The sequence below is a fragment of the Eubalaena glacialis genome, chromosome 7, assembly GCF_028564815.1.
Source record: "Eubalaena glacialis isolate mEubGla1 chromosome 7, mEubGla1.1.hap2.+ XY, whole genome shotgun sequence".
In the NCBI taxonomy this organism is placed as follows: Eukaryota; Metazoa; Chordata; class Mammalia; order Artiodactyla; family Balaenidae; genus Eubalaena; species Eubalaena glacialis.
This window is the reverse complement of record NC_083722.1, coordinates 109,940,450-109,958,056: the sequence shown is the minus strand read 5'-3', so window position 1 is coordinate 109,958,056 and position 17,607 is coordinate 109,940,450. Positions and strand designations below refer to the sequence as shown.

General features: G+C 54.8%; 1 protein-coding gene across 1 annotated transcript in view; it reads right to left on the bottom strand.

Moving 5' to 3' along the window:
• WNT7A (Wnt family member 7A) overlaps positions 1 to 17,381 on the bottom strand; it is a 64,864-nt gene extending 47,483 nt beyond the window's left edge. Inside the window, exons 1-2 of the mRNA XM_061195611.1 lie at positions 17,311 to 17,381; positions 12,360 to 12,586 (exon numbers count right to left, since the gene is read on the bottom strand). Of these exons, the coding sequence (XP_061051594.1) occupies positions 12,360 to 12,586; positions 17,311 to 17,381 (298 nt within the window). The remainder of the gene's footprint in view (positions 1 to 12,359; positions 12,587 to 17,310) is intronic.
• Between the last annotated feature and the right edge of the window lie 226 nt (positions 17,382 to 17,607).

Genomic DNA, 17,607 nt, shown 5'->3' with positions numbered 1-17,607 from the left:
GAGGAGGGATTCAGACATGGCCTTGGCTTCTGAGGGGACAGAGAGCGAGATCCTATCACTCACTCAGCGGCAGCCGAGGACTCTGCAGACGCAGGACAGGGAGGTGACGGGAGCAGGGACCACCTGGGGTGGGGGCTTTTGAGCCGGGAGGAGCCAGCCATGAGGCTCTCTGAGGGGAGAGGGGGCTCCCGGCTGACGGGCAGCCCCTGCGGTGGCACTGACCCGGCCTGGGCAGTGGCGGGAGCAGGTGAGCCCGCGGGGGTGGGAGGAAGTGGGGCTGTTGGGGCAGAGGCAGGTCCTGCCAGCCCTACCATCCTGCCCTGGCACAGGACCCTCTGTGCCCGGAACAAGAGAAAAGTCTCCCAGAGCCACAGACATAAGGCCCGTGGGTTCATCCTGGAACGAGAGGTTCACAGAGGCCGGGAAACTTGCCCAGGCTCATCAATGACTCAGCAGCGAGACCTGGGGGATTAGGACCAGGGTCTCCTGGCTCCCAGCGTGGAGTCCTGCCCTCACCTCCACCACGGCTTCTTTCACTCTCAATCCACCGGCATCTCCAGGTAACTTTCCACGCCGAAGCTCAGGTGGCCTCAGCTCAGAACCTGGGTAAGATGGAGCCTATTAGTCCCTCCGCCCTGCTCCTTACTCAGGGCGGGGTGACCCTGAGCAAGGACGCTGGCTCCCCGGCCTCAGCTTCCCCACCTGTGAAATGGGATCCACCAGGAGGACACTGCCAAGCTGCCCTGAAGACGAAACGAAACCTCTGTGTACAGAGAGGCCCCGTTCCCTAGAAGGTGCTTAGTGAAGACCGTTGTTATCACTGAGATGAACCCGGGGAGCCCGGCTGACGCCCTCCCCGCATTCCAGCTCCATAACGACCCCGGCGGGTACAGAGGAAATAAACTGATGTCCAAGCCTGCCTGAAAGATTCCATTCCACCGCCCTGTGCAGCCACTGCAAATGGTTTGCACCGGAATATTATCTGGGTGTATTTACGGTATCTTACTGGAAACCACAAAGTGCATTGTATTTTTTTCTATTTTGCTATTTAAAGCCAATGGGTCAGAGGGTGAGCAATCTGCAGTGACACCAGCTGAAATATATGATGAATTGGAAAATACACAGACGGAAAAAGGTTGCCTTTGCCAGCCCCATGGCATGACACTCACAGCCCTTCTGGGCTCAGAATACCACATCTGGCTGTCTTCGAGCAGAGGAGCTAGGGGGCCTCTGGATGAAGAGACAGAAGAACGGGGGCTGCAGGGGGCATGTGTCTGGGCGGGGCCTGGCTGATGTAACAGGCCCACAGAGATGGACTCTGGTCTCCCAGCCCCCGCCCTTCTCTCCCGCCTCCGTTCTATCCAAGCCTCTCTTCCCAGCAAGGAAGGCCAGAGTGCACTGCTGCCACCCGCCAAGGGTCAACAACCAACTTACAGAAGATTATTCAAATACCTGAGTTTTTTTTTAATACTTGTACAGAGGAGTAAATAGGACCATGAGTGTATTAAAATGTAAGTCAAAGTAGCCATATGATTGACTGATATCATGTAAACTGTATCTTTCTTTTTCTGATTTAATAAAAAAAAATTTTTACAAAAAAAAATGCTCACGGCATTCCTTCCTTCCTCCAAGCCGTCCTGCCTCCAAGCCTTTCCACACGCTGCTCCCTCAGTCGGCCAATGCCCTTCCTCTCCCACGGGCTTGGTGAGAGGCCATGTAGCTCAGTGGTTTCAGAGCAGGGCCCTGGGGGGGCCAATCAAGCTGGGTTGACATCCTGGCTCCACTTCCCCGGGGGGAAGGACCAGGGGTGAGTTGACTGACCTCTCAAGGCCTCGGTTTCCTCCTTTGTAAAATGGGAATAATAAAGCACCTGCCTCCTAAAGTCGTTAGGAAGACGAAACAAGCCAAGGCACCAGCCACCAAGCCAAGACCACACCTGGAAGGGATCAGTACGAAGCAGCTCTTACTAGATGTGGCATTGGTTAACTGTCTCCATCAAGACACAGCTCGGGGTCCCCTCTCCGAGGGCCTTCCTGACATCCCCTCCTCGGCTTTTGGCTCAGCACCTTCGCCATCCTTACTCTGTGTTGAATTGAAAGATCAGTCTCTCCCCACAAGGTTGTGAAGACCCGGATTATTCATCTGCGAAGCCTCGACAGTTGAATGAATGAATGACTGTGCATGTAAAGGCGTGGGAGTGTGTGAGTGTGTGTCTGTCGACCATAAGAAAGCTGGCAAGAGAACATTCTAACAAAAGACTCATCTCAAAGAATGGTGTCAGGAGAGCTAAAACCCAGGATGAACTGAGGCTTGCAAAAAAAAAAAAAAAATGCACGCGAGACAAAAAGTCCTTTGTTAGCTGCGTTCTAAGCAAGAATAGGGAAAGAATAGGTCTTTTGCTCCGGCAAGATGGCGTATTGTTAAGAAATGGCAGAGAGAAAGTGGAGCTGGCCTGCCCCTTGCTTCTGTGTCTCTCACCGGAAAGGTCTTCAAATCATCCCTCCAAGCAGCCATCGGCTCACCAGACATGTGCTCCATCCACCCACCCAGCCCGAGACGGGTGAAAAGACGGAGCCACTGTGCGAGGCATACGGATTCTCAGACCTGGGATCCAGGGCCCAGCCGGTCACCCGAGGGAGAGGGGCGAGCTGCTGAAGTGACCACTCGGGAGGAGAAGCGGTGAAACGGGACAGGAGCAGAAGCCCAGAAATGCATCCAAGTTCCCCAGTTGGTAGACAGAGGAGGGTGGCCCGTAGGGCCTGAATCCTAGGTCATCTGTGCCCTTCCCTGGAAAAATTCCACAGGGGAGTACCAAACAGGAGGTCGTGAGTATTTGAAAAAGAATGCAGCCGTCCCCAGGAGCGCACATCAGGAAATCACCATTTCTTTGTTGATAATAATGCTGGACTCATAGCAAATTTCTATATGTGCTAAGAATTTGATCATCTTCCCACATCCTGTCTCTCCCCGGAGACAAGGGAGAGAGATTCTTCGGACAGCTCCCCTCCCAGGCAAACCCTGCAGGATGGATTTGTCTCCACTACTCTCTCCAGCCTCTTTCTGCCCTCCCTGCCCCCCTGCCTGGAGCCAGTGCCCGGATCACTCTGGATTCCCAGCTCTGGCTGGGTCACACCTGCAAGCCTGCTGCGGCTGCCCATCCCCACCACACCCTTCCTCTCCTGGGCTGTGGCGGCCCATTTTAGGTGACCCTGCAGGCAGCCTTCCACGCTCCAGTCCAGGCCACCCGGCCGGTGCCCTCTGCTCTTCTGCCAGACCCCTCAGAGCACATTCAGCCCCGACTCTGCTGTCTGTCCCCAACAGACGGTGAGTGCCCCGAGGGCAGACCCTGTGGCCGATTCATCAGCCATTTACCACACTGAAGATTCTAGTAAACATCTGTGGGACCAATGAATGAATGAATGAATGAATGAATGAATGGGTGGACACACTGTGGGTGGCGGGGGGGTGTCCCATGAGCACTTAACTTACATGAATTCAACCAAATGCACCCAGGGAAAAGTAAATTTAACATACTGTATGTGTGGGAATGTAAATCGGTGCAGCCATTATGGAAAAAGAATATGGAGAGTTCTCAAAAAATTAAAAATAGAACTAGCATACAGCAATTCTACTTCTGGGTATTTAGCCAAAGAAAATGAAAATGCTAACTCAAAAATATATTTGCATCCTCATGTTCACCACAGCACTATTCACAATAGCCAAGACATGGAAACAACCTGAGCCCATCGACAGATGAATGGAGAAAGATGATGTGATACACACACACACACACACACACACACACACACACACAAGCATATGTGTATATATATGTATACACGTACAATGGAATATTATTCACCCATAAAAAAGAAGGAAATCCTGCCATTTGTGACAACATGGATGGACCTTGAGGGCATTATGCTAAGTGAGATAAGCCAGACACAGAAAGACAAATACTGTATGATCTCATGTATATGTGGAATCTTAAAAAAAAAAATTGAACTAAAAAAAATAGTGTATGAATACTTTGGATAGGGTGCATCTTCATTCTATATATTTGGTGCATTACTGTATATACGTTATACACACATGTGAATGTTTTCCTGTACTTGTATAGAAAACCAGGTATTCTGAATTTTGTGGCTGATTTCAGGGACCCTGCAGAGTGATGCTGACTCGTATAGATCTCATGGTCCACGTCCATATCAGATACTGGAACGTGCCTCTGCTGTGCCCTTGGGGAAGGATGTCGGACTTGGGGGTGGGTGAATATACTTTTGGTGGATCCCTGGTTAGTCCAAAAGCCACAGTACGAGCATGGCCAATCTGTGAGGGTCTCCAGAGCAGTGTTTCCTGGTGTGGGTGCCTTGGAAGAGCAGCTCCACCAGATGGTCAGTGAGTCTGAGGTCAGAGGAGCGTGGACCTCCAGGGAAGCCTCCTCAAGCTACTCTCTTGTCTGCAGGACTTTTCAGAGCCTTTAATACACTGGCTCTCTCTCAAGCAGGGAGTATAGCATGCTGAGTTCCCAAATTTATCATCCAGGGAGCCCTCCTTTTTACCCCAGAGCAGCGGATGGGGGTAGGGAGGGGTAGAGACCAGTCCACTGAACAGACTGGGGAACAGGTCCTCTTGAGTCACGCCATGGAGGGGGGATCTCCCCTAGGCCTTGACCTAGTCAACATTTGATCCCATTTGAAGCCAACGCAAATGTGGGAGGAGAGCTAACAGAATGCTGGCCTAACATGGATCAAAATGATCACATGCAGGAATGAACGATCAGTCTTGTATTTTGGGTCAGAAATGAAAAGCATTCACTCAACAAAGAGAACAGAGCGCTTCCCATGTGTGCGGTGCACCCAGACCTGGGGCCAGAAGACTAACAAGACCCTGGAGGGCTCAGAGCAGCTGGGCGTGTAGGGTAGAGAGGAGCTGGCCTGCCAGGGGGGCGAGCATCTCTCCATGTGTTCTGAGCATCTACTGTGTGCCAGGCCATGGGTCAGGTGCTGGGGGTCACAGAGAGAAGACGACTGACAGATCCGGGCTCCATGGACTTCCCCACAGCCGGGGACCGATGGCAGACACACACAGCCTTGCAAAAGTATGCAAAGTCACTTCTGGAAGTGGTAAGTGCTATAAAGACAACAGCACAGCATGACCTACGGGGGAGGCTGTCTCAGCCAGATGGTCAAAGGAGGCCTCCTGGAGAAGGTGGCATCTGGGTGGAGGCCTGCATAATGCTGGGGTGTGCAGGTTACCCACCATCGCTCAGCAGCTTCTCCCTGTGGCCCTTCTGCTCTGACCTCTCCTCCAGGAGCTGGGGCGGGGGTCTGCACCAGTACCCGGGGGTGCACCATATCCACTAAGCCCTTCTGGCTGGAGAGACACAAGAATAACATAGCTGTGATTTATGGAGCACGTCCTGGGTGCCTCGTGGGGTGTAAGTAATCTCAGCTGCCCACACCTGCAAGATGGGTATACTATCATTGCCGTTTGGTCCTGGTCCACAGCCAGGCAATGGGGAAGCTGGGAAGAGAACCGGCAGGTAACTGCAGGGCTGAACTGTTATTCTGGGCGGCACAAATGAGCAAATAAATAGAGAATGTGCACTGGAGTAGTAAGCGATGAGGAGAAAAACATGGAAGGTGAGGGGTAGCTGGAGAATGGATGGTCTACACTACACAGGCGGTCCTGGTGAGGGGCTGCCATGTGAGCCGAGGGTGGAAGGACGGGAGAGCATCCAGGCAGAGAGACCAGCTGGGCCAAAGGCCCTGAGGTGGGAAGGACTTTGTCACGTGTGAGGGTGGGAAGAGGGTGACAGAGCTGGGGTGGAGAGGGGGTCGGGATGCAGGTCATGGAGGTCAGCAAAGCACCAGGGGACCTGTTGGCATTTTATTCTCAGAGCAAGAGGAAGGGTTTTACACAGGGAGACACCGTGGTCACAGCGACCATGGGGAGATTCTTTGCTGGGTGCCAGGTGGTAGGGGGGTGGGTGGGTACATTAGGGGGCGGATGGAGTTGGGTGACAACTCTCTGAAGATGGAGATTTGAACCAGGAGGCGATGGGGGAGGTGGTGAGAAGTGGACAGACTGGGGGATACACTTTGTAGAATCAAAATGATGAGCTCAGATTAGAAATGGGACCAATAGCTTCTCCCCTTTCTACTCCATATCTTCCTGTCCTGCTGCACCAGGAATAAAATCCGGAGCATCCCCAGTTCCTTGAGTTCCTCTTCATAGGAGACAGGCACGTGGGCCTCCTGGAAGGGTGAAGGGACATCCTCTTAGGGCCCTAACCCACCAGGTGCTAGGGTCTTACGTCCTGTGAATGCTGCTGCCACCTGACAAGGTGGGCTGTGTGACTCGGATGCCAGTGCTCATGTGGCTGCCTCAGGGCCCACCAACAAAACGAGGTTGTCCAACACACGGTGGCCTCAAGAATCTCACGTCTGGCAGGACCACACAAACAAGAACCCCTCCAGCAGCAGGGAACTTGCCGGCCATCTCAGTCTTGCCACAGAACACCCACGTGACTTGGTCAGCCTCCACCTGGCTCTGAGCTGAGCTGTAGGTGGACATGCCTCCTTTCGGGGATGGAGAAGACCCACGAGGTGACGGATGAGGAAGGGCTGCCTCTGCTCCTGGCCCCCACCCAGCAATCCTCCACGAAAAGATGAAAGACAGGGGTGTGAAGCCCCACGTGACCCACCCTCCCTGGGGTCCCGCCTGATGCAGCCCTCACTCTTCTACCCGTGACACGACCACACACAAGCGGATGGGAAAACGGGCAACAAGCACGAATAGGCAACTCACAGAAGAGTAAACCTGCACGGCCAGTAAACACAGGAAGGGATTTCAACCACACGAATTCCCAGGGAAATGTAAATCAAGAGGACAGTGACAAAGCATTTTACACCCATCCCCCAGGCAAAAATGAAGACGTCTGGGCAGTCCCCTGTGTTAGAGAGGCCGTAGGTCAACACTGCCGGCTGGGGGAGTGGCACATGGCACGGTCACTGCAGAAATCAGGTCCATCCTCATACCCTGCGACCAGCAATTCCATTCCTCAGCATATACCCCAGAGAAGCACACACGTGGGCCCCGGGAGACGCGCACAGGGAGGCCCGCGGTGGCACGGTGACAGCAGGTGCTCAGAGACAACCCAGACGCCCCTCAACCAAGGCGTGGGTGCACAGATGGGGTCCATTCACCACAGCTGAAATGAATCAACAACAGCTAAGAGGAACAACACAGATGAGCTTTGTTAATAGTGAGGGGAAAGAAGTAAATTCCAAAAGACTGCCTATAGTGTGATGCCTTTCCCCTGTAAAATTAAACAAAACTCAAACTAAATAATGTACTTCTGGGGCATATATCAGTAGGATAAATTAGACATCAAGATTCAGGATAGAGAAAGTGTGACTTGGGAGGCAGAAGTAGGAGTTACCTGAGGGATGTTCACAAGGGGTGCAAGCTACCGGTCCTTATTCTAATTGTCATGCTGGTGGTGGATTCAAGGGGGAGTTCATTGTTTTATTTAAGAAAAGGAAAAACCTGGAGTGGGGTGAACGCCTTCTTGGGTCCCCGAGGGCCGCACTGAGCCTGGTTAGCAGTTGATAAACTTGTCGTGGGGTCACATAATCCCTGGCATTTAAGACGCTCGAGAGCCGGCCTGTCACCTCACCTGAGGCTGCAGACCCCCGCTCCCCATCCGCTTAGCAATCACACGTCGTCTTTGCCCTGACGTTCCCTCTGCCTGGGATCCCATTCACTGACCCGTGAAATTCTTCCCACCCTTCAAGACCCAGACCAAGGCCATCTCCACTGGTCCAATCTGCTCTTTCCACCTGGGAATCTCACCTCCGAGCACCCACCACACCCCATATGCTTTTCCCTTAAGTGCAGACCATGCTGCTCTCTGGCTGCTTGTTATGGGCTGAATTGTGAACCCCCCCCCCCCAGAATTCATATGCCCAGCCCTAACCCTCAGTACCTCAGAATGTGTCTGTATTTGGAGGTATGACCTTTAAAGAGGTGATTAAGTTAAAATGAGGCCATTCGGGTGAGCCCTCTTCCAACCTGACTGGTGTCCTTAGAAGAGGAGATTAGGACACACAGAGACATCAGGGCACGTGCACAGAGGAAAGACCAAATGAAGAAACAGGAAGAAGGCGACCCTCTACACACCAAGCATAGGGGCCTCAGAAGAAGCCAACCCTGCCAGCACCTTGATCTTGGACTTCAGTCCCCAGGACTGTGTGTGGAAGTCGCCCAGCCTGTGGTCGGTCCTCATTCCGGCTGCCCAAGCTGCCTGAAAGCCCCACAAATAGTCCCCCTCCCTGGGAGATGGTGCAGGTGTGGCTCCCAGGCCTGGACAACAACAGCTCTATTGTCAGTGGTCCCTGTGATGGTTTGGGATAGACACACACCCAGAAGTCAGGCCCCAGATCCAATCAGAGTCAGCTCCAGGGCTCTTGCAGGCGCTTCCACAGAAAGGTCAGGCTCTTTCCTACAGGACCTGAGCCTGGAGGTTGACCCCCCCCGAACAGACACCTTTCTGCCCCAGAGGAAGCTGATGCCAGCTCACGTCCCAGGGCTCCCCAAGTCGGCACCCCGATCTTCAGTTCTCGAGGATGCACAATTCCCCTTCCCTCCTGAGGCACCTTGAATTGGGTTTCGGTTTCCAGCATCCATGAGGACCTTGCCTGGTCCTGCCCTGGGGCCCTCTCCTCAGATCTAAGCAGTAAAATCCAGGACACTCAGGAGGGGAGACAGAAACATAGGCAGAGCGGGGACCGGACTGGGCATGAGGAGGCAGAGAAGGGTGAGCCTTTGGGTCTCAGCACGGGATGCAGAACCCATGAAGGGCTGCTGCCCCACCCCCCCAATGTCAATCTCCTCCTTCCTTCTCCGTCACAGACCCTTAGCTTAGCTCACAGCCGCTCGGAATAAAAAAAAAAAAAAGACTACACTTCCCAGCTTCCCTTGCAGCTAGGTGTGTCATGTGACTAGGTCCTGGCCAATGGGAGGTAGGCAGAAGTGTGGTGTGGAGCTTCTGGGAAGTCTCTTCAAAGGCCAGTGATGTGTCCTGCGTCCAGAGTGTGGACTTGATGGCCAGAGTGCCCAAAGACTACACTCCTGATCCCTCACCCCTACAGGGCAGCCCTAGTTGGCTGGTCATTCCCAGAAAGAGGCAATCCCATGAGGGCAGAGCAGTGTTGAAAAGCCTGGAAAGCATAAATCTGAGGCTTGCTTCTTGCTGTCCTGGAGCAGGATGCCTGTTTACACCCGAGGAAACCAAGGCTCAGAGGGGAAGTGACTCCTCAGACTCGCAGGGGTCTCATCTTGACTTCCCCTTCCTCTGCTCCCACTGCCACCACCTGAGAAGCTCAGACCAGGGTAACTCCTTCCTAACCAGCCTCCAGATTGTCAGTCTCTCTCTATCCTGGCAGCTCACGGCCAAAGCGGGTCTCCACTGCTACCACTTTGCCACCTCCTGCCTGGAAGACTGGACCAGACTCCTCACTCCCACACTTGCCCCTCCACTCACCAGAGGAAAATCTAAACCCCGGACTTGGCCTGACAGGTGCCACACTGTCTGCCTCCTGGCTCCTTCTCTGACCTCTGAGTCTCTCTGTACTCCAGCCACGCCGGCCTCTGTGCTGTTTGTCAAACCACCAAGCACATTCCTGCCTCAGGGCCTTTGCACCTGCTGTCCCCTTTGTCTTCCCCCAGACACCTCCCTCACAAATCCAGAGGCCTTCCCTGACCACAGAGGCTGAAAGGGCAGCCTCCAGCCACAGAGAGCACTCAAGAAATTTTTGGTAAATGCATGAGTGAGTGAATGAATGAATTCTGTACCCACTCTTTAATGACTCTTCCAGAATTCCCATTTGATTGAATCATATAATGTTGCTATTTCTATGGGCCTAAAACCACTGACTTGTGGCAATTTCATATGGTGCAACCTTACTTTGGCAGTCATGCCCCTGCTCAAAGTTCCCCGATATCTCCTACCACCTAGAAATCGAAACTGCAAGCCCTGACCCCACACACCTCCAGGCTCTGGCTCCCACTCCCTCCCAGGTCCCGCAGGCCTGCTGCTCTAGCATCGCAATCCCAGGGGTTCTCTTGGCGCCTCTGTTTGCTTAAATCCCCTGAGGCCATCCTACCCAAGTCCTGCTCTCAAAGAATGCTCCTTGCCCTAGGCCTCTGCTCCTGCTCGGTGTATACTGGTATTATAAACTGGTGGGGGCTTCCCTGGTGGCGCAGTGGTTAAGAATCCGCCTGCCAATGCAGGGGACACGGGTTCGAGCCCTGGTCCGGGAAGATCCCACAGGCCGCGGAGCAACTAAGCCCGAGCGCCACAACTACTGAGCCCACGCTCTAGAGCCCACGAGCCATAACTACTGAGCCCACGAGCCACAACTACTGAGCCCACGAGCCACAACTACTGAAGCCCACGTGCCTAGAGCCCGTGCTCTGCAACAAGAGAAGCCACGACAATGAGAAGCCCACGCACTGAAACGACAAGTAGCCCCCGCTCGCCGCAACTAGAGAAAGCCCACGCGCAGCAACAAAGACCCAACGCAGCCAAAAATAAATAAATAAAATAAATAAATTAAAAAAAATTTTTTTTTAATAAATAAATAAACTGGTGGTGCATACTGGCAGTATTCCCCTGCCTCAGCCTGCAACGGATCCCTCAATCCTACAACTCTGGGCAGCTGGGGGCTTCTGGACAGCAGGGGCTCTTTCATCCCAGGGCTCCCTGCACTGGAGCCCTCCTGTTGCACCCTGGCAGGCATTATTACAATGCCACCAACGGGCTAGCTACTCCAAGATTGCGAGTGATACTGGGATCAGCCCAGTCCTAGGAGACCCTGCCACTCACTTTTTGCTGACCTTGGGCAAGTCCCCCTGAGCCTCAGTTTCCCCATATGTAACATCTCATATGTCAGCAAAGACACAGCTCAAAATAATGCCAGAGCCCAGGCCTGGGTCCCAGAAACAGGGGGCACGGGTGTGAGCAGGAGAAGGCAGGAAAACCATAGCGACCACAAGGGAAGGTGCGCAGGATGGTGAGAGATGATACCAGGCAGAAGGAATGTGTGGAGCCGAGGCCCCTAAGCAGGACCCAGTGCCGTGTGCTTGGGAAACAGGATGAGGCTGGGTGGGCAAGGGGGTCAGGAAGATGGGAGCGGATGAGGACAGAGGGCAGCGGCGGGCCAGTGAGCAGTTGGGATTTCATTCTGAGGCCAGGGGGAGCCTCCCAAGGAGGTTAAGCAGGGAAATGACAGGATCTGATTTCCATTTACAAAGGACAACCCTGCCCGCAGGAGGGTTTGCAGGATGGCCGGGGGCAGATGGAGGCTGGGAGATGCCACCTGTGTGACCCGAGGGGGAGGGAGTGAGGGCATGGACCAGTGGCCAGACTTGGGGTGGATCTTTTCAACCTGAACTGGATTTGCTGATGTCGGGGCTGAAGGAGACAGAGAACAACAGGGGTGCCCTGTGAGCAGTCGAGCAGGCTGGGTGAACCACTGCAGCCGAGGGACCTGAGCCTGACCCGACTTTCAGAGAAGTTCACTGCTCGATTCAGCAGTGAGGCTGCAGGGTTCCTGGCCCCGCAGTCCAGACGCACACAAGCGAGAAGACACACAACATGGCCTTCCCCACATCGACCGGGGCCTCCTGGCAACCAACATTGTTCCCGTGCCCTTTCCACCAGGCTTTTCTCACAATTGCTTTGGAAACCAAATGTGTGGCCCAACACTCTGTGTGCGTGTCTGTATGTGTATATCTGCACGACACACCATTCCCATAAAACAGGGGCTGGAAATTCAAATGCCCACGGTGGCCAGGCAAGTCATACAAGGGGATTGAGTGGCAATGCAGAAGGGTGCGGACTGTGGGAGTGAATGGGCTGCCCAGGCTCCACCTAAAGGGCGCTGTGTTCTCAGCTGCAGCCCATTAGTAACTAAGTGGGCACAGGTGTAAGCTATCCGTAGATCTGCCAATTTTTCAAAAGAAGCCAGAAGTTCATATTTTTAGGTGAAACAGATAGTTTTTAAATTTGGGCTTCAATTTAAAAAACAGTATCAGTGCTGTATCAGCCAGTTAGCATTTGGGCCACTGGCTGCTGGTTTGCAACTCTACTGGGAACAGTTGGTGGTGGATTCCAATCGGAGAGCTGACCCTCATCAGCAGACCTGAATTCAAGTTGTGGCACCTGCAGGATCCCATATCTAGGGCGTTCCAGCCTGCGGCAGAGAACGGGGTCCCAGAGCACTCCCGAGGCGTTTTGGTCTCCCCATAGTTTATAAGACCCCGCTTGGGGTGTCTGGGTGAGCACATACCCACTTTGAGCTCCTTTCCGAAGACGGTGCGCTCCCCCAGCGCCGAGCAGTTCCAGCGGCCATTGCGGAACTGAAACTGACACTCGTCCAGGCCCATTTGCGAGCCTTCTCCTATGACGATGATGGCGTCGGGCCGGCTCTGGCAGATCGCCCGCTGTCTGGGAGCCAGGCCTGGGATCTTGTTACAGATGATGCTCGCGCCCAGAGCTACCACCGAGGAGAAGCCACTGGAGCAGGGGACACAGAGAGACGGAGCATTAGGCCAGCAAGGTGGGGGGCACACCTACAGGCCCTCCCTAGGTGTCCAGCCCTGCCCTCCCCCTGCCACTGCTCCCAGCACAGGTCTCTCAACTTTTTTGATACTGCATCCCCAATCCACATTCACTCATTTATAATTCCCATCGGTACTTGTACCATGTGTATATTCAATATTAGTGAGGCTTAATTTCTTTTTTAGATGCAAAGAAAGATGATGTGTGTCACCAACATACTGTCAAATGAACTAAGCCAGTTGCCTTTGTATCTATGGGAGAATTCAATTGAGATGAAGTTTAAAATCATGCAAAATGGAACTGCACTGTTTAGGGGTCATCTCTGTGTGGTAAAACTGCGAAGGTAACCACCAAGTTTCACGTAGCGGTTGCCTCTGAAAGGGGGATGGGTGCACAGATGTTGATTAAAGAAAAAAAACTCTTCAGACGTGTTATATATGTACAACATAATGTATGTATGTATATGTTTTATTTTAAAAAAATCTTTAAAAAAAGCAACTGTGAATAAAAGTTGTAGTATTTCCTTCCTGCATGCCAATGGAATATGTGTATCCCACTCCAGGCATAACTGGCCTAGAGGACGCTTATGACTATCGCAGCGAGGTTCCTATCTTCCCAACTCATTCACAGGTACATACTAGGCACCTGTCAGGGCACCAGGCTCCCGGGCACCATGCTGGGAGACTGGCAAGGCCCTGCCTTCTAGGGGCTATGGAGGGAGACCATGCAAATGTCTCAAATGAACACAACACAACATTCAGTGACATGCACTACAAAGAAAATAAATGAAGATGCTGTGATAACAAGTAGTGGTGGGTCTGGGAGGGAAGGGAGAGGGGCCGCTTTAGCATGAGTGGTCAAGGAGGGCCTCCCTGAGGAGGTAACAGTGCAGCAGAGACCTGAATGGTCAAGAACCAGCCATGGGAAGGTCTGGGGAAGAGTATTCTGGGCAGAGGGAACAGAAGATGCAAAGTCCTGGGAAGGGAACAAGCTTGGGATCGCCAAGGAACAGAAAGAACCCACAGAACCCAATGCAGAACCAGGGTTCGGTGGGGGGGGGGGGGTGTGGGGAGAGGAGACGCCTCAGGGCTGATCTTTCTCGGTACATCAAGAAGCACTGAAGGGCTGGAAGCAGGTTACTGACAGGATCCCATCCCTCCAGCCCCAGGGGGGGAGAGGACTGCGGGGCTCCAGAACAAGAGCAGGGAGAGTGGGCAGGCCAGAGGTGGCTTGGCCTTGGCGGCCGTAGTGGGGGTGGCTGCAGATGGAGGTGACCCAGCTCGCTGATGGATGAGGTGGAGCCGATGGGAGGGCTGGGGAAGGGTACAAGGGAAAGAGAGGCGTCAGTGTGACTCGTGGGTATCTGGCCTGAGGGTGGGCCCATTTCCTAATATCAAGATAACCCCAAAGAGGCTCCAATGGTAGCCCTGACAATGCAGCTAGCCCTCCCTTTACACAAAGATGGTCCACTTGTCTGGAGCTTCCTTTTGTATAATCCTTTAAAGGTCATCAAGCATCCTTTGAAAGAGAAGACCTCACTCTGGTTGGAATAGTGAGCTCCCATTTACGTGGGCCATGGTCCGCCGCCGGGCTAAGCGCCTGTCTTTCCAGTCCAGGCTCAGCTGTGGAAAGTTGTCCTGGAATTGGGATTTCTCAAGGCGAGGGTCCCCTGACCAACACCACAAGAGCTGAGGTGACCCCACTCCTCTCGAAGCACGTAACTGCCGCTCCTGCCACACACCAGCCCTCTTCCTGCCTCGGGCCCTCGATCCTTGCTGGTCCCTCTCCCTGGAAGCTCTCTCACCCCTTGACCTTCACACGGTTGGCTTCTTGCCGTCGTCCAAGTGACCTCAAGGGTCACCTCCCTGACCGTCCCACCTAAGGGAACCTGCCTCTCCACCTCATCCCTCCTAACTTTCCATCACAATCTCTGTTTTGTTTACTTAATACTCTTGATTACTCATGGTCTTCTGAAATGTTTTAATGTATGTGTTTGTTTTTAACCTGTGTGCTTATCACCTGTCTTTCTCATTAGACCATCAGCTCCTTGAGGACAGGGAGGCTGTCTGCTGGCTCACTAAATGGATGGTGGAGCTTCAAAAATGTCACTCAGGGTGAGTGCCTATTACACGGCAGGTGCCCCCAGTTATGCCTTGAATGCATCCGGGAACTTCTGCAGCATCCCTATTATATGCAAAGGCAGTATGGCAGGTGCTGCCACTAACTCTAGACCACTCGGCCTTTCTAACCAGCCCTATTGGGCAGGAATCACCATCTCCATTTCACATATCCACTTTGCATAGCTGAGAACCGAGGCTCACTGAGGTTGAGGCCTGGAGGCTAGCAGGTGTTGGATCTAAAAGAGGACCCTAGCAAGAGCTCTCGGTCATTCGTCTCAGCCACTCAAAGAGAGTCTAACATGGAGCTAGGATGTTTGAAATGTTTCAGGAAGACGCAGCACAGAAAGAGGTCAAGTGGAGATGTTCTGGCCACAAGTCAGGAGGAACCTCTCGACACGTAGTTGACCACCAGGAAATCCCTACACTGGCAGAGAGTGAAACTATATATTGGGGTAAAAAATGCACAGGCACCATAGTCTCGCAGCTAAGAGCTCAGGTCTAGGGTGCCATCTAAGCTTCCTTCACCTAGTAGCTGTGTGACCTTGGGCAAGTTACATCCCCTCTCTGTACTTCAGTTTTCCCATCGCTAAAATGAGGATATTAACTGGACCTCACCTCATAGGGCTGCTGAAAAATTAAATGTGTCAAAACATGGGAAGTGCTCCGAAGGTGTCAGGCACACAGTGAGTACTCAGTAAATGAGCTGCTGTGGTAGTTATTATTATTGCATCTGATTGTTACAAAAAGGCTAGTGCTGAGTCACTTGAACTATCCAAATAAAATAAGAATACCACAGGTGCCCCGCCATCCATCCGAGGAACCGAAAGGCCTCCCATGCCCATTTTACAGATGGATAACCCGAGGTACAGAGAGCAGCAGCAGGGCCTGGCCCCAAACCACCCTGCAAGCCCTCCCGACCTGGCCGTCTCCCCACCCCAAAGGGCGGCAGCGGGGCGGAAGGCCGGCGCCCTCCCTCCGGGCAGCTGGGCCCCTGCGGGGACTATGAGGTCTCGGCGCCGCCGGCGGGAGGTCGGGCGGGCGGGGCGGCCAGGGGAGGTTATTTTCTGTTGTTTTCCCTTTCTCTGTCCCCTCCCGGGCCTCTCCTCCCCGTTTCTAATTAAAAAGGAGATAAAGCCGCACGCGGCCAGCGCCAATCAGCCCGACCGGCTTCCTGGATGCTGGATGCGCGCGGGACGGCGGGGCGCGGGCCAAGATGAAGATTAAAGCAGGGGAAAAAAAGAAAAGCCACCCAGATGCGGGCGAATCAATAACACTTAAAACACACCGGCAGGCAGGCAGCGCGCGAGCCTCGCAGCCGCCTCTCCGCCCGCGGTCAGGGCTGGCAGCCGCTTGGTCCGCTCTGTGCGCACCTGCTGGCCGCCACGGCCGGTCAACTTGAGAAATCCCCGCGCTAGAGCCGCGGGGTGGGGAAGCGGGGGACTGGTAGTGACAAAACACAAAGGATCCACCACACACACACCATCGCCGCAGCCCCTGCAGTGCGATCTCTCCCCGAGCGGAGCTGGGGGAGCAGGTTGCGTGAAACCTGCCAAGGTGGCCCTTGAGCGTCAGAACCTCTGCCCATCCCTAAAGCCCCCGCCCCCACCTCCTGTGCTTCACGCGCATTATCTCCGAAGTACAAAGGGTGACTGGCCGTGCAAATGCAGCTCCAAGACGCGTCCCGAGCCGCCCCCTCCCACCTTCCAGCCAGCGCGCCTCCCCGGCCCCACCTCCTAGAAAGGCTGGGGTGAGGCTGGGAGGGCTGCTCCGCGGGCGAGCCGGCCGCCTCGGGTGCCCAGTTTTAGGGGGCGGGGTGTCCCGCCTCTCTCTGGCGCTGGCTCTGCGAGCTTGTCTCCCTGGGTGTCTCGGGCCATCTCTAGTTCTACCTTTGTGTGCGTCTGTTAGGGTGGTTGGCGCTGTCCCCTTCGCCTGGGATGGGGCTCCGGGAGTCTGAGGGTCCTTGGAAACCGGGTGGTGCCAAGGCTCTGAGCAGCGGTTTGTGTTTTTGCCAGCGAACGTCCCTCCCTCCGGGTACCTGTTCCCTGTTCACGGACCGGCCCCGCCTGCCGCCCGGGGACTGCCCTGTACTAGGAGCGGCTGTGCCCGCGCCTCTGTGTACAGAGTTCCTTTCGGGCTCTGGCGGCTGAGCTCCCTGCGAGCGGCTGTGGTCCTGGCTGGGTGTTCCCGCTGGACCTGCTGTTCCCATGCCCTGGTCTGAAGGGTCCTTGGGAGACGCTGACCTTTGCAGCGGCTAGCCCTCTTCAGAGTCTCCCAAGCTGGTGCGTCCCTACTGGCTGTCCTTGGTTTGGGGGCTTCCAGCCTCAGGCGTTCTCAGGACGGCCGGTCCCCCTGCCCGTGTCTCTGGAGCTGTGCGCGCCCCTGGGGCTCCCGCCCGAGGGGGGCCTTTGTGCGCCCACCGCTCCCGCACCGCGCCCACCCAGCCTCTCTGAGGAGCCAAGGAAGTTGGCGGCCGGCGGCGGCTCGCGGGCGGCGCAACCCCTCCCCGAGCCACGCCAACTTTGCCGGGACGCGCGTGCAGGAGGTGCGAGCGGCCCTTACCCGATCCGGAGGTAGACCATGCCCAGGCTGAGAAAGAGGTGGCCCAGGCAGCGCCGCGCTTTCCGGTTCATAGTCCCCGCTGGCCGCCGGGGCCGCGGGCCGGCCTGTGCTGATCCCGCGGGCCAGCCCTGGCGGGACAATCAACATAGCCCGCCCGGGAGGCGCGGGCCGAGGCTTCCCGGGGCCGTCTGTCGTGCGCCCGTCCGCGCGCTCGGCGCCTGAGCCTCGCCGGGAGCGCGGGAGCCACGGAGCGGGAGGAGGGAGGGAGGAGCGAGCGCGGCACGGGGCGACGCCGGG